The sequence below is a fragment of the Mastigoproctus giganteus genome, chromosome 3, assembly GCF_048544385.1.
Source record: "Mastigoproctus giganteus isolate SK-2022 chromosome 3, ASM4854438v1, whole genome shotgun sequence".
NCBI classification, from domain to species: domain Eukaryota; kingdom Metazoa; phylum Arthropoda; class Arachnida; order Uropygi; family Thelyphonidae; genus Mastigoproctus; species Mastigoproctus giganteus.
The window spans coordinates 30,740,694-30,756,801 of record NC_143577.1 but is presented as its reverse complement, the minus strand read 5'-3'; the positions used below and the strand labels follow the sequence as shown (position 1 = coordinate 30,756,801).

At 36.8% G+C, this 16,108-nt stretch overlaps 1 protein-coding gene across 2 annotated transcripts in view; it reads right to left on the bottom strand.

Moving 5' to 3' along the window:
- The window catches only part of LOC150087841 (spectrin alpha chain-like), a 455,664-nt gene that overhangs the window by 261,542 nt on the left and 178,014 nt on the right, over window positions 1–16,108 (bottom strand). For both annotated transcript variants that reach the window (XM_090369231.1, XM_090369232.1), the window contains exons 20-21: window positions 10,160–10,282; window positions 2,291–2,358 (exon numbers count right to left, since the gene is read on the bottom strand). In XM_090369231.1, the coding sequence (XP_090225357.1) occupies window positions 2,291–2,358; window positions 10,160–10,282 (191 nt within the window). The remainder of the gene's footprint in view (window positions 1–2,290; window positions 2,359–10,159; window positions 10,283–16,108) is intronic.

Below are 16,108 nucleotides of genomic sequence, written 5' to 3'. Positions count from 1 at the left end.
AGGCCTACTACATAAGAAAAACATTTGAACAGGCAATTGCTAAAACTACAGGAGACGATGCAATTTCCTTAACAGAGTTCTGGAAAAATTATAGCATTAGACATGCAATAGAAAATATTCAACATGCTTGGCAACAAATAACTGTAAACAACATGTGTGGAGTGTGGAAGTGCATTTTGCCTCATTGTGCAAATAGTAGTGGTTTCGAACTGTTATAGATAGAAGAAATAACAAATATTGGAAGAGAACTTGGATTTGATGAACTAAAAAATGACGATGTTCGAGAACTGCTCAATTCACACTCAGAAGAATTGACTGATGATGATCTCCTACTTTTAGATCAACAAAGAGCATTTGAAGAAGCCAACAATGATGCTGAAGAATGAGATAATGTGCAAGTGAAGGAGTTCACTCTCAAGGAATTCAAAGATATCTTTTGTGAAGCAAAAATGTGAAGCAAAGATGTGAAGCAAAAAATTATGGATGCTGACCATAACCTCAATCGAAGCATGAAAATTTGCCAAGGTGTGGATAAAGCACTCTGCATCTACCAGCATAATTTAAAGGAGAAAACAGTTCAGTCTACGCTGCTAAAATATTTTGAAAGACAATAAAGATGTTTTCGTCAGTGTAAGCTTACCTTTAGGAATGATATTTAAAATTTTTTTTGTTTTTATTTTGCTTTCTATAATTACAGTGCTATATGACTTTGTTAGTAATAAATTTAAATTATAAGTAGATGTATATTCTTTTTATCCTTTATTGCAATATTTCGGCAATAAACATATAAAAATTTATGTTTAAAATTTTTCATTACCTATTTCCGTCGAGCTGGAACTAATTACTGTATTTTACACATAATTATAACTTCAAATAGTGTGAATTCGAATAATGCAACTACTTCATGGGATTCATTAGGCACACTAATCGCGACCTAGCTGTATTAAGGAAGGCAGCAAGGAGGTAAGCAAACATTATGCCATGATTATGATCATCTTTGGATTCAGGGAAAGTCCATATTGACTGAAGAGGTGCAAATATATCTCTAATTCACAATGGGGAGGAACAAAAGTAATGTTGCTTGTTTGTTTGTTATTTGGAGCATTAGCAACTAAGGCCATATTACTCCGGGAATATGCGGTGGTCATTGCCTTGACCTTTCCGCATCCTCCGTATTTGGTGGTGACGGGCTCGAACCCCGGTCTAATCAAGAAGCGTGTGCTCCTTCCCATCTGGCTACGGAGGCGTCTACAAAAGTAATTAAAGACCTGTTAGTGTAACCTCTGTTCCAGGGAAAATAATGGAGTAACTGATTAGAGAAGTAATATAGGACTATCCACACAGGAATGCAATTATACTGCAGTCAGAGTATTAATTTGTTACAAGGCAATCTTGTTTGAACAATCTGACTGGATACTATGATGCAGTAACCCTTAACTCATCTGCAGAACTAGCCTACAACTAACTTTAACCGCTTTCAATAAAAATATAATGTGGGTTGCAAAACATCAAGCAGATGTGCATTAACTAGACAGTATCCATCAATGATCTCTACTTTTTGGTCTCTTGAGCAACTTACCTCCATAAGAATTTTCTGAAAATACAACCTACAAAAGTGAAAGTAGAGTAACTGGAAGTAAAGTAACTGTTTCGCAATTTTTAACCTGTCTGTGTTACCTTTTTTTATAGGCTTGCCTAAAAAAGCAGAATGTGAATTAAAGAAACAAAGGTGGTTAGTGCTATCAAAAATATGAACTGTACTGTGATCACTAAATTAACTATTTACAGTATGGCATGTTTAAAATTTGCATTTCTTGTCTTGTTTTGTCATACACCAAATTGTCACATACAGCGAAATGTCATGCACCAAACTGTTACTAAATTGTCTTGCACCAAACTGACATGCACCCAAACTTGACTTCTGTTCCTGGGAAAATAATGAAGTCAGTGGTTAAAGGAGTACTGCAGGAGTTAATTAATTAACACGAGTAGGCAAAACTTGCATTAAGCATGAAGAATGAGACTATGCCTGTTTATTTAATTTTTTTTGGTAACACTTCTTCAATTCTTACATAAAATGAATTATGCAGATCAAAAATAAAAACAATATACAAGAAATACTAAAACTGATAATAATGACACACTAACAGATATTTAAATTTTTAAATGTTGGAGATGTTTGCACATTTTAAGGTGGGACATGTCTATTCCAAAGTTAAGAAAATATTAACTTTGCAGCAGATCCCAAAGTGAACTACAGAAAAGGTCTCAAAAATAATTTAATAGCTACCTTTAGCATTTGCCATTTCTCATTAAGCAACTGCAGATGTTTCTTAATATCTTCAGATGCAAAATGTTCTAGAAATAAAAAAAGAAATTTATAAAATACTTTGCAAAAGCACTATTAAAATCTAAGACATTTAACAATGTGTTCTGACTTTTCAACATGACCCAATAAGAAAAGAGAACGTTATATTCAAGTAATTTTTTTAAACTAATAATTTGCAATTTGAGAATCTTTATGAAAAATTTTGGTATTGGTAAGTTTTACATTGTAAAGTTTCTTCTTCTTTATCTTCACCTTCTTCCCACGTTTATATGGGGTCAGCATTTCTGTCCTTAATTCTTTTCCTCCATTCCTCCCTATCCTGGGCTTCCTCTCTCCTCCATCCTCTCTCTTTTAAATCCTCTGCCACCTTGCCCTTCCATCTCAGCTTAGGTCTCCCCCTCTTCCTCTTCCCTATCACCTCCAACTTTTCGCATCTCTTCCCCACATACTCCTCACTTCTTCATTCCACATGTCCAAGCCACCTCAACCAACATTCCTGCATATTTCTACTCAGAGGCCCCACCTTAACTGTACCTCTGATGTAGTCGTTTCTTATCCTGTCCTTCCTTTATTGTAAAGTATAAAGTAAATTTTTAAAAACTAAATATATACTATGAATTTAGACATGGTATAACATCCAACAGCAGATAATTTCACAATAACTGGAATGTCACATACCATCCTATCTTTAACATTAGCTTGTAAGCGGGCACAAAGTCCAAAAATTTAAACAGTATATAGAGTCCTTTATTAATCTACCACTTCTACATTTTTAGAACAAAGGAAAAGTATGTTTTAAAGATTTTCAAGGGTAAACAATGAAACTGGGTGTATTTAGAAGAAAAAATAAACAGTACAACCAATTAAATTTGAAAATTGTACTGGTAAATAAAATTATAAAGTAACATTTTTAAATTGTATAACATCTAACAAGAGATTATTGCTAAATGTCTAGAATGTCACATACGAAAGATATCAAAAGTAACAGTGAACTGCACTCTTGGTAGGTTGAAAGATTGCACTAGTGTGCACATAGCACACTAGTGCTGTGTGGCATTAGTGAAAGAAATATATCAAATATTTTCACTCACAACCAGCAAATTTATGTAGGTTTATATAATTTTTTTAATTTTATTTAAATTTTATATTACTGTATCTTTATGTATTGCCATTTACCATTATTATCATATAGCTTAGCATTGTTAACCTGCAAACACTGACACACTTTGGAGTCATCAGTTTTAGCCTGCCTGCTAATATACTATCCCATTTTTAATATCAGCCTGTAAGTGGATGTAAAGTTCAAGACTATACAGAGGTAGTTTATTATTCTACTACTTTTATTATTTTCTAGTCGAAAGATAAATTACATGTTGATTATTCTAAAGAGTCACCAATGAAGTTAGGTAATTTTCATTTTTGGAAACGAAACAGCAGCAAAATCAATGTAATAAGTACAAATTTTTATGACAACATTTTTTGTAGCAATACAGAAATAGATCATTTAATATTTTCACATGTTGGCTTCTGGACCATATACATGTGGCTCACAATGAATTTTTTTTAGAAATTTGAAAGTTTTGTAAAATCTGAAAATCTATGTACATAACTGCTTTTGAACATTAATTTTTTTCCATTTGACTTTACAATTGAGCATTAGAGTAGATTTATTCTATAAAATTTCAAAATCAAAATTTCATTGAAAAAAACTGGGAAAAACATTTAATTTCATTTAAAAAATTTATTTATTATTTTATTTTTTTTATGTTTTTATTTTTCAGTTGCTGGTGTGCCTAAAAGCACATCAGCAACTGAAGCCATATTACGGCATATATAATATGTCTGTAAATTGTGTGTTGTTGTCAATTTGCTGTTTACTGAATGAAAAATCGAGTTTCTGGGATAAAAAACCATGCTACCCTTGTCTCAGACCAACTAACTCAGCCATGTTGTGAAAAAAACCCATAAAAATTCCTCACATCATTGATGGAATTTGACTCAGGTCTTTTCCAACCGGTGTGGAGAGAACAATGATTATACCAACTGTTCTACCCATGAGGGCATTCAGTTTGGCAGGAAAATTTGTTACACAAAAACAAAAGTTATGAAACTTGGGAGATATAAGAAAAATTTAGAATGGAGACTAAATAACCGAAAATTTGGAGAAATTAGTAATTTTGTGATTTTTGGAGCAGTCTTTAACCCTTTCAAGAGCAAACACATTAATTTACTAATTTTATGTATGGTTGCTAAGGAATATGTATGCTGATCTACATATTTTTGTGGTCATTTTAAGTACATTTCAGATAACATGACTTTTATGTATGCATTTCTTGAAATTTTTCTAGTACATGTCATTATCCCTTACCTGTGTTTCTAATTAATAGTAAGCATGGTTTAATAGATAGCAGCACAAAATTAACTTTGAAAATCAGACAAGAACATCACATCAGTTGACCACTCTGTGATTTTGGCTTACAAAATCTGAAATTGTCTAGGATTTAGATCCAAAAGTTGATGGAATTAAATTAAGTGATACATAAATATGTTACTGCTTCAAAAAAATAAAAAATAATGACAAGGTAAATATTTTCTACAATTTTTTTTTCTAAATTTTGGTTTCATTTTTTACATTTTTTTTTAATTTTGGTTTCATTTTTGGCAATAATTTTACTTTAATGATGGCTATCATGTCAAAATCAAGAAGTTAATATTTAAAAACATGTACAAAGTCTTCATTTTTATAAGTCTTCAAAACTCACTCCACAAAGCCATCAAACACCTATTACAGGGAGTCCACAAATGTTTAGGAATCTCACTTGTGAATGGATTATTGCTTACTGTTTAAACAATTCTATCAGTCATTTTCATTAGACATGAAAATAAGTATAGTAGGAAGTAGAGTATAAGAATAAGTATAGTTGGAAGTGTAGGTAGCCATTTAAGCAAATTCATATGGAACAGAAGAGAAATTAACAAAATAATACAGGTTATAATACAGAGATATTAATCCTATTTTAAATACAGAGCTAAGATCGAAAGAGAAAAATAAATGGATTGATCAAAGATTAGAATCTTCAGAAATTAATTTTTAAGAAAATAAATAGAACTAATATAATATGGTCTTGCCGTTGCTTCCATATATGGAAGCAATGGCAAGACCATATTACAAACGAGGAAATAAGAAAAATACCTTAGGGTGACAAATATCCAATCAAAGGTAAGTGAAACAAATTCAGATGTATAATCTATTATGTAGCATAGAGCGTAATGGAAAGTAAAATAAAATAAATGACAGGCTTAATGTTAAATAGTAAAACAGAATATTTTAAATACATACAGTACAAAAAGCTTTCGGTTATTAGGGTAACCTTCATCAGTTGAACTGAAAGTTTAGGAACGTAGAACTTAAGAGCTTGTAGTGCCAGTCATGCACAGTAAACTGTGTGATGTAACAACTAACTGTTTGAAGTTGAAGCCTGTGGTTGTGACGTATGTGAACGTTTGTCGCTCATGAGAATGATTGCCTCAATAATAAGATGGACACAACATCCACATCCACTGCTTCTGTTGACCGAAGTATTAGAGCATGTGATGTGCAACAACTCCAACCAGGTGCGACATCGGTAATGGCGGGACTGATCGACAACCATGACATTGCGGCATTAGTCAATGTCGTGTCGGGTTGACCAGAAGTGCTCAGCAATGGCTGAGTGTTCTATGTCAGCTAAGCGGATGGCTCTTTCGTGTTATAGATATGTTTGCCGAGCCTTCTGCCAGTTTCTCTGACATAGCAACCAGTGTAGTCATGGCAAGAAATGCAGTAGACCAGTCCACTTTGTAGTAAGGTGGGAACCAGTGTTTTCACTCTAGAGATGAGGGATCGCAATTTCCTGCCCGAGAGCTGTACACACTTTATCCCACGAGATTTTAGGACTCTAGAAATCTGCTATGATAGGTTCGGGTAGTATGGGATAAAGGCGCTCGTGGCAGAGTCATTATCTTAAATGTTCCTGTTGGTCATACCTGTCTAGGGTAATGGTGGGATAGCCACACCTCTGGCTGCCAGAATCTGCAATTCTATGGGCTACCAAAATTCCACAAAGACGGTGTACCATTAAGACCCATTGTCTCCTGTTGTTGCTCACCGAGTTATGAGTTGGCACAGTTTGTCTCGGGGCTCCTTTCTCCCCTAGTAGGCAAGACCACCAACACCGTTTCCAACAGTGGTGAATTTATTACAGCAGAGTCATTACCTTGAATGTTCCTGTTGGTCACTACGTGGTCATGTACCTGTAGGTCACACCTGTCTATGGTACTGGTGGGATAGCCACACCTCACAAGGTCTGTCTTGACCCAAGCAATCTCAGTGAGCCTCTCATCCATAGAACTAGAGTGGGTCCAGGCGCGAGTTAACAAGGTCCGCGCAGTGCCAAGAAGATGGCTACACATGCATGTGTGCTGACAGATAGTTGGTAAATTGGCCAGCACACATTGGCTTGCAATAGACTGTTGTCTTCAAGCACATGCCCTCACGTCAGACAAGGGTGTCTAAGTATGGTAGGGTATTGTCCGACTCTAGGTCAATGGTGAATTTTATGAAAGGCGACAGAGAGTTGAGGTGGTCTAAGAGTCGGACGCCCGAATTTCTGGGGATAACTACAAACACATCATCCACGTAGTGACACCAAAAGATAATGGGATCTTTTGCATAAGCACAGTCTGAAGGCAGTTGAAATATCATCTGATGTTAGTTTGATCCTGTTGCCAAGGGTCTGGTCGCTATCCAAGAGTTTCTTGGCGCATGTTTTTTTTTTTTTTTTTTTTTTATGTAAACCCCAAACACGAGAGGTATTAGAACCTGTAGTACTTAGTACCGTGCCTGGGTTGGAGGTTGAGAAGACGAAAGAAGATATTTGTTGACATTGGACTTGAACTTCTGTAGACTGTAATTTTCAGGAAATACATATGAAGGAAGGTTGTTCCAGAAAACGGCAGTTGAATGAATAAACGAGGAAGATGAAAAGTTGGTTCTGTGAGTTTGGAGTTGGACAGTAAATGGATGTTGGCTGGTAGCGGCACGTGTTCGGACCGTTTTGAAAGAGAGAGAGCGGGAATTATAGAAGCCAATTCAGAAGAACAGTGCCCATGGAAGTATCTGTAGAAGAGGCATGCAGAAGAAATAGTACATCTATGAGACAGCGAGTGGAGAGACTTTGTTAAAGATGAATCATTAATTAACCTAACTGCCCTCTTCTGAATGGAATCAAGAAGCCTGAGAGAGGTTTTGGGGGTACCGCCCCAGATGTGGGAACAAAATTCCATGGCAGGGTGGATTTGCGATTTATACAGCGTGAGCAGCTGTTTGGAAGAAAAGTAACACCGAGAGCAAAAGAGAAAACCAAGTTTTTTAGATGCAGAGGAAGCAATATTTGTAATGTGCTTGTGCCAAGAGAGATTAGAAGTCAGGGTAATTCCCAAAAGAAATATATCATTTTGCCTAGAAATCAGAGTGTCACTAAAGATAAGCATAGGAGTAGAAGAATGCTTTTTGCAAGATATAAGACAAGACTGAGTTTTAGAAGGGTTGAAATCAACTATGTTGTCTTTACCCCACTGGAGAATTACCTGAAGATCGGCATTTAAGGAATTGGTAGCAGATTTTCGAGAAGTTGAAGCTGATTGAGCAGGACAAGGTTTCTCAAAATGGAAAGTGGAATGCAATGGGCTATCATCGGCAAAACTATGTATAGGATTTCCAGTCAATGGAAGAAGGTCATTAATATATAAGAGGAAAAAGAGTGGGGGAAAGAATTGAACCTTGGGGATAACCGGCATTAGTGGAGAAGTTAGAAGACAGAGAACCATCTACCATCACCCTCAGTGAACAATCAGAGAGAAAACTGGATAACCAATTACTAAAAACAGTTGGCAAACCATAAGATGGAAGCTTGTTTAGAAAACCTTTATGCCAAACACGATCGAAAGCCTTTGAGATATCAAGAGGAACTACTTGTATTTCACAGAACCTTTCCATTGAATTAGTCCATAAATGGGTAACATAAGCCAGAATATCACCAAATGGGTAACATAAGCCAGAATATCACCAGTGGATCGACACTAAACGGAATCCATACTGGTAATCGTTGATTAGACGAAAGGTTTCTATGTAGTTTAAGAGTTGGTGGTTAATTGATTTCTCCATTACTTTAGAAAGAGTAGAAGTAATTGCAATGGGACAATAATTGGATGGGAGGGATTTGTCACCCTTTTTAGGAACTGGCTGGATATGAGCACGCTTCCAAGCAGAAGAAAAAACATCTTTGGAATTAGAAAGTGAAAAAAGGTGGCAAAGAATAGGAGTAAGTTCAGGAGGGAGACCTTTGCTAAGGGAGACCATCTATCACCTGATAAAACTGCAGCCATTATGAATCCACTGCAGGATGGAAGCTTCCTCAATGATTCAGGTTGAGGGAAATGGACCATAAGCTGCCACGCTTGTCCAGGGCGGGTTGTAAAAATTTAAGGTACACAACTTTTGTTTTGTGTTTAATTATAAGTTTTTTTTTCTTTACACCACTTGGCTGCTCAAGACGGCATAAATTTGCTAAAAGGCCACAACAATTGGGCATAAATTTGCTAAGGGAGACCATCTGTCACCTGATAAAACTGCAACCATTATGAATCCACTGCAGGATGGAAGCTTCCTCAATGATTCAGGTTGAGGGAAATGGACCATAAGCTGCCACACTTGTCCAGGGCGGATTGACAGATCGACCGTTTAGCAGTCAGGAGCTTGAACCCGGGTCTATTCGAAGAGCATGTGCTACTGCACTCCCACTCCTGACTATGGAGGCCGTCACCTGATAAGAGACCACTAAATCATGAAACAGCAGAAATATTATCAAAATGGTAATTTGAGTTTTAAATTAAATGATAGATTCACCTTTTTTTTTTTTTATGATGATATTTATATTAAAATTATGTTAGTGATTTAGGTACACTCTTGGATGATGTTGTTGTAAGCCCAAGCCTTCTTTATGTCACAGGATGGACTATAGCAACCCTAATTCAAAATTTTGATGCAAAATTTTTAATTATTTCAAAATTTTTCGTGTGAATTAATTTTAAACTTTTAAAGGAAAAATTAGTTTCTATATGTGTAAAACCTAAATTCAAACACTACTGCAGTGCCTAATAAAAGCCTACCATGGGTATTAGAGATTTATTTACTTACATATACAGATCCTAACATCCCACCAAAAAATTTCATTTTTAATAGAAAAATTAATTAACTTGAATAACTAATTTTGGATTTTAGTCTAATAAATCATTTTTATTCAATTACTTGAAACATTTGTTTTGGTTTATTTATTGACTGAAAACCAAAACTTGTTCAAATTAATAATTTTTCTATCAAAAATTCAAGTTTTCGATCCAGTCATCAGGCTTTCAATAGACACTGCAATGGTTTATCCAACATTGTTTGTCGGCACTGCATCTATTGTTTATGAAATAAATTTGTACTTATGTAAATAATGCAATAGGAACAATACCTAGAAAACAAGAAATCATTAATTTAAAGACCCTAATTAATAAACTGAAAAACTACTTTAAACTATTTTACCCAACAATATTGTTTATTACTTGAACTAGTCAGTTAATTTGATTAGTTCAAGTTAATAAATAAATAATGAATATCTTCAATAATTATATATGGATATCGAGTTACATGACAAACTAAAACAATTTTTAAACAAAACCATACATACATACATACATATATCCACATAGAGGTGAAGTTAATATAAAAATTGTACAATAAAATACCTTCTTTCAGCATATCTTCTCCAGTTTGACAAACAGCACGAATACGATTTTCATGGTTGTTAATTTCAGCCAACACTGCTTGATGTTTCTTTATCAAATTCTGTACACCAATCAAATCACGACCTATAAAGCAAATAACACCATTTACTGATCTTAAAAGTAGCAATCACAACTTGTAAAGTAAATAACACCATTTACTGATCTTAAAAGTGGCAAATGAGTTTAATATTGACAAATGCAAAGCACTTCATATGAACAGCAGTAATCCAAGATTAATGTAAAATGTGGTATCACACTCAGGTTAGTGGAGAATGAAAAGGACCTTGGGGTAATTATGCAGTCAGACATGAAGCTCTCTGAGCAGTACAGACAGGCTTCAAGGACAGCACATGGAGTTTTGTCAATAATATACTGGAATTCTGCCAGCAGGGATAAGGAGGTGATTATCCCACTATACAAGACAATGGTAAGGCCACATCTTCAGTACTGCATACAGCTCTGGAAACCTCATTTGTGGAAGAATGTGGCTCTGTTGGAATGGGTGGAGAGAAAAGCAACAAGATTAATGAGGAGAACAAAAGGGCTCTTAACAAGAAAAGCTTCAGTTCTACAAATTGCAGTCTGGAGACTAGACACGAGCAAGGAGATCCAATTGAGGTGTTTAAGGCTCTAATTGAATTGAGCAAACTCAATGCTGATGGTATCCCTCATGGCCAGACTATGCATATGAGGGAGCATAAATTCAAATTGAGGAAGGATAGATGTGTGGAAATTTGTCTTCAACTAGCAGGTAGTTAATTTCTGGAAAACACTTTCATGTAGCAGAAGTGGTATTGTAGAAGTGGGCAGTCTGAATAAGTTCAAGGAAGAACTAGACAAACTCATTGAAAGAATGAAGTGGTGATATGGGAACTGTTTTTTTTTTTTTTTTGTTTTTTTTTTGTTTAGCTGATACTTGCTTCTTATGCATTATTTTCCGCTATTAATGCTAATACTAAAACTATCAGCATGTTCGGGAGGCAACTAGAGGGAGCAATACTCTTGATTTGATTATCAGTAATAATTCTTCATGCATTAAGAATCTGCAGATAAAGGAACCACTAAGTGGCAGTGATCACAGTGTGCTGAAATGGGATTTACTCAAGGAGGTAACTACCATCAGGGGTAAAGGGAAGGGTTATTGCTTTCGTAAAGGCGACTACGATGGTCTGAGACAGTATTTAAATTCTATACAGTGGGACCAACTGATGATGTTACCAACAGCAAACTCAAAATGGGAAGCATTCAAAGAACTTATCTTGGAAGCTACTAGGCTTTACATACCAACTAAGAAATATTGTTCAAGGTTCAGGCCTAAATGGATGTCAGATGAACTAATGAGACATATGGCAGAGAAGAAAAATGCATGGGATACATATAAATTAACATGTGACACAGAAGCCTATGATAGATATAAGTTGATCTGTAGCCAAGTTACAAAGGATGTTAGGCAGGCGAAGGCAGATTAGCATTAGCATTAGCATTAGTAGAAGCATTTGATGCAAGAAAGCAAGCTTATGCAGCATCAGCCAAAAAAAAAAAAAAAAACCACTCCCACTTCACCCCTCTGTTTGTTCAAAATACCTGTCCAGCTGAGCCTTAAACTTATTTAGGCTATCAACTTCCACGACAAGGGATGGAACTCTGTTCCACCAACCAACCACTCGCTGGCTAAAGGCAAATTTCCGCACATCTATCCTACATCTGTCTTTCCTCAATTTGAATTTATGCCCTCTCAGGTGATTATTCTGAGCGAGAGGAAGAATCCCATCAGCATTGAGCATGCTCAAACCATTCAATGCTTTATACACCTCTATCAGATCACCTCGCTGGTGCCTAGTTTCCAGACACTGTAATTTGCAAATCTTAAGCCTTTCTTCGTAAGAGCACCCCTTTGTTCCATTCACTAATCTTGTTGCCCTTCTCTGTACTCGTTCCAGCAGCTCTACATCCTTCTTGAAATGAGGCCTCCAGGCCTGTATACAGTACTCTAGGTGTGGCCTGACCATTGCCTTATACAAGGGAATAATCACCTCCTTATCCCTGCTAGAAAAATTCCTATATATCATTGACAATACACCATGAGCTACTCTTGCAGCCCGTCTGCACTGCTCAGAGAACTTCATATCTGCCTGCACAACCACCCCCAGGTCCCTTTCATTCTCTACCACTGTCAGTGTAATACCACAGAGTTGATACGTTGCTCTGGGGTTGCTGTTTCCCATGTGTAGTACTTTACATTTGTCAATGTTAAACTTCATTTGCCACCTCTCAGCCCATCTGCTCAACCTTTCCAGATCCTGTTGCAGCAGCATAGTGTCAGTAGTGTCCTTGACAACCCTGCCTACCTTTGTATCGTCTGCAAACTTCGACATTAAGCTTGATATACCATCATCAATATCATTTATGAATACAGAAAACAATAATGGACGCAACACTGAGCCCTGAGGGCCTCCACTAATAACATTAGTCCACGATGAGCAGTGTCCATTGATTACCACTCTCTGTCTTCTCCCCCTCAGCCACCCCTTTACCCACAGCAGCAATTTGCCTCCGATGTTACACTGCTCCAATTTGTGCAGCAGTCTTCCATGTGCAACAGTATCAAAAGCCTTTCTAAGATCCAAGTATATAATATCAAAGTTATTCCCTGCATCCAGTTCCTTTGTGACTGCATCATAGTATCCAATCAAATTGGTCAGGCAAGACTTCCCCTTAACAAAACCATGCTGTGTCCGAGCTATAACTGAAGTCTTGTCTAAATGATCATGCAGTGCTTCTTTAACTAGTGCCTCCATTAATTTTCCTGGAACAGAAGTTAAACTCACAGGTCTATAATTGCTTGTGTCAGCTTTTGATCCTCCTTTGTGAATTGGGGTCACATTTGCACATCTCCAGTCTATGGGTACCTCCCCTGAGTCCAAGGAAGCTCTCATAATTATGGCTAAGGGTTTGCTTACTTCCTTTGCTGCCTCCTTTAATATAACTGGATAGATCCCATCCACCCCAGGTGCCTTTCTTGTGTTTATCTTCAACAATTTCTCCTCCACTTTACTCTCAGTTATTACAAGATTCTCTAGCTTACTGCTAGAGTTGAATACACCTTGGCATTCCCCTCGCTAAATAACTCCTCATGTGTGAATGTCGATGCAAAATATTCATTTAGTTTGTTAGCTACCTGAGCAGGATCATCAACAGTTGACCCATCGATATCAAGTGGATCACTCTGATTCATCCCCTTCCTTCTAGAGTTTACATAAGTAAAGAACTCTTTGCTGTTTTTCTTTGCATCCCTTGCCAAAGATTTCTCGTAATCTGCCTTCGCCTGCCTAACCTCCTTTGTAACTTGGTTACAGATCAACTTGTATCTATCACAGGCTTCTGTGTCATGTGTAAAAAGATTATGAGAAATCTTTGGCAAGGGATGCAAAGAAAAACAGCAAGGAGTTCTTTACTTATGTAAACTCTAGAAGGAAGGGGATGAATCAGATTGGTCCACTTGATATCGATGGTTCAACTGTTGATGATCCTGCTCAGGTAGCTAACAAACTAAATCAATATTTTGCATCTACATTCACACATGAGGAGCGATTCAGGAAGGGGAATGCAATAGATGAAGTAAACACTGGCAGTGAGCTAGATGACCTTGTAATAATTGAGAGTAAAGTGGAATAGAAATTGTTGAAGATAAATACAAGAAAGGCACCCGGGGTGGATGGGATCTATCCAGTTATATTAAAGGAATTATGCAATCCGTTAGCCATAATTATGAGAGCTTCCTTGGACTCAGGGGAGGTACCCACAGACTGGAGATGTGCAAATGTAACCCCAAATCACAAAGGAAAATCAAAGGCTGACACAAGTAATTATAGACCTGTGAGTTTAATTTCTGTTCCAGGAAAATTAATGGAAGCACTGGTTAAAGAAGCACTGCAGGATCATCTTGACAAGAATTCAGTTATAGCTCAGACAGAGCATGGTTTTGTTTTGTTGTCTTGCCTGACCAATTTGATTGGATACTATGCAGTCACAAAAGAATTGGATGCAGGGAATAACTTTGATATTATATATTTGGATCTTAGAAAGGCTTTTGATACTGTTGCACATGGAAGACTGCTGCACAAATTGGAGCAGTGTGGCACTGGTGGCAAATTGTTGCTATGGATAAAGGGATGGTTGAGTGGCAGAAGACAGAGAGTGGTAATTAATGGACACTGCTCATCGTGGACTAATGTTATTAGTGGAGTCCCTCAGTGTTCAGTGTTGGGTCCATTGTTGTTTTCTGTATTTATAAATAATATTGATGATCGTATATCAAGCTTAATGTCCAAGTTTGCAGACGATACAAAGGTTGGCAGGGTTGTTAAGGACGCTACTGACGCTATGCTGCTGCAACAGGATCTGGAAAGGTTGAGCAGATGGGCTGAGAGGTGGCAAATGAAGTTTAACATTGACAAATGTAAAGTACTACATATGGGAAACAGCAACCCCAGAGCAACGTATCAACTCTGTGGTACTACACTGACAGTGGTAGAGAATGAAAAGGACCTGGGGGTAATTGTGCAGGCAGATATGAAGTTCTCTGAGCAGGCAGTGCAGATGGCCTGCAAGAGTAGCGCATGGTGTCTTATCAATGATATACAAGAATTTTTCTAGCAGGGATAGGGAGGTGATTATTCCTTTGTATATGGCAATGGTCAGGCCACACCTTGAGTACTGTATACAGGTCTGGAGGCCTCATTTCAAGAAGGATGTAGAGCTGCTGGAACGAGTACAGAGAAGGGCAACAAGATTAGTGAATGGAACGAAGGGTTGCGCTTACGAAGAAAGGCTTAAGTTTTGCAAATTACACTGTCTGGAGACTAGGCACCGGCAAAGTGATCTGATAGAGGTGTATAAAGCCTTGAATGGCTTGAGCATGCTCAATGCTGATGGGATACTGCCTCTTGCTCAGAATAATCACCTGAGAGGGAATAAATTCAAATTGAGGAAAGAGAGATGTAGGATAGATGTGCGGAAATTTGCCTTTAGCCAGCGGGTAGTTGGTTGGTGGAACAGACTTCCATTCCTTGTTGTGGAAGTTGATAGCCTAAATAAATTTAAGGCTCAGCTGGACAGGTATTTGGAACGAACGGAGGGGTGAAGTGGAAGGGGTTTTTTTTTTTTTTTTTGGCTGATGCTGCGTAAACTTGCTTTTTTGCATCATATGCCTCTACTAATGCTAATGCTATTCATTGCAGTAGACCTAATAAATGAACCTAATACTATTTACACTTATTTAGTAATTATTTATTATAAATATTATAGTTATAATTTACTATACACTTAACTAGTATAATTTTCTTATTTTCCTATTACAGTTATATAATTATTATATAATTCCTATAACATTGATCTAAGAATTATTTCAGTGTTTCAACACTAATTTTGCAGTCTTTCCACTAAGGTTAGTAAAAGTATTACCTATATGGAAACCCCCAGCTTTTGTACCAGCTAAAAAAATAAAACAAAATAAACTACCTATGTGACTCCCTATTCAGCTGAATGAGGAGGTACCTATTCAGGTACCTGGTATACTGTCCATAATTTGAATTTATGGCTGCTAGTTCTGGTATAATTTTTAATTGTGAAAATTTCAACTTCATTCATTTTACCAAACCTTCCCAGAGTTTTATAACCTGAGTCAGGTCCCCTTTTAAAGCACCTACTTACAAGTTCAGCAAGACCACACATTTACTCTTCCTTCACATGGATGCCCTTTTGCTAACATCATCAGGCACACTATCCATCTTTGGACCTGTCAAGAAGCTTGTTTTGTTTTTTTTTTTTTCCAGGTGTGGTCTCCATACTTGGACACAGTATTCCAAATGAAGTCTTGGAATTATGAATAGTGGGATTATGACCTCTGTC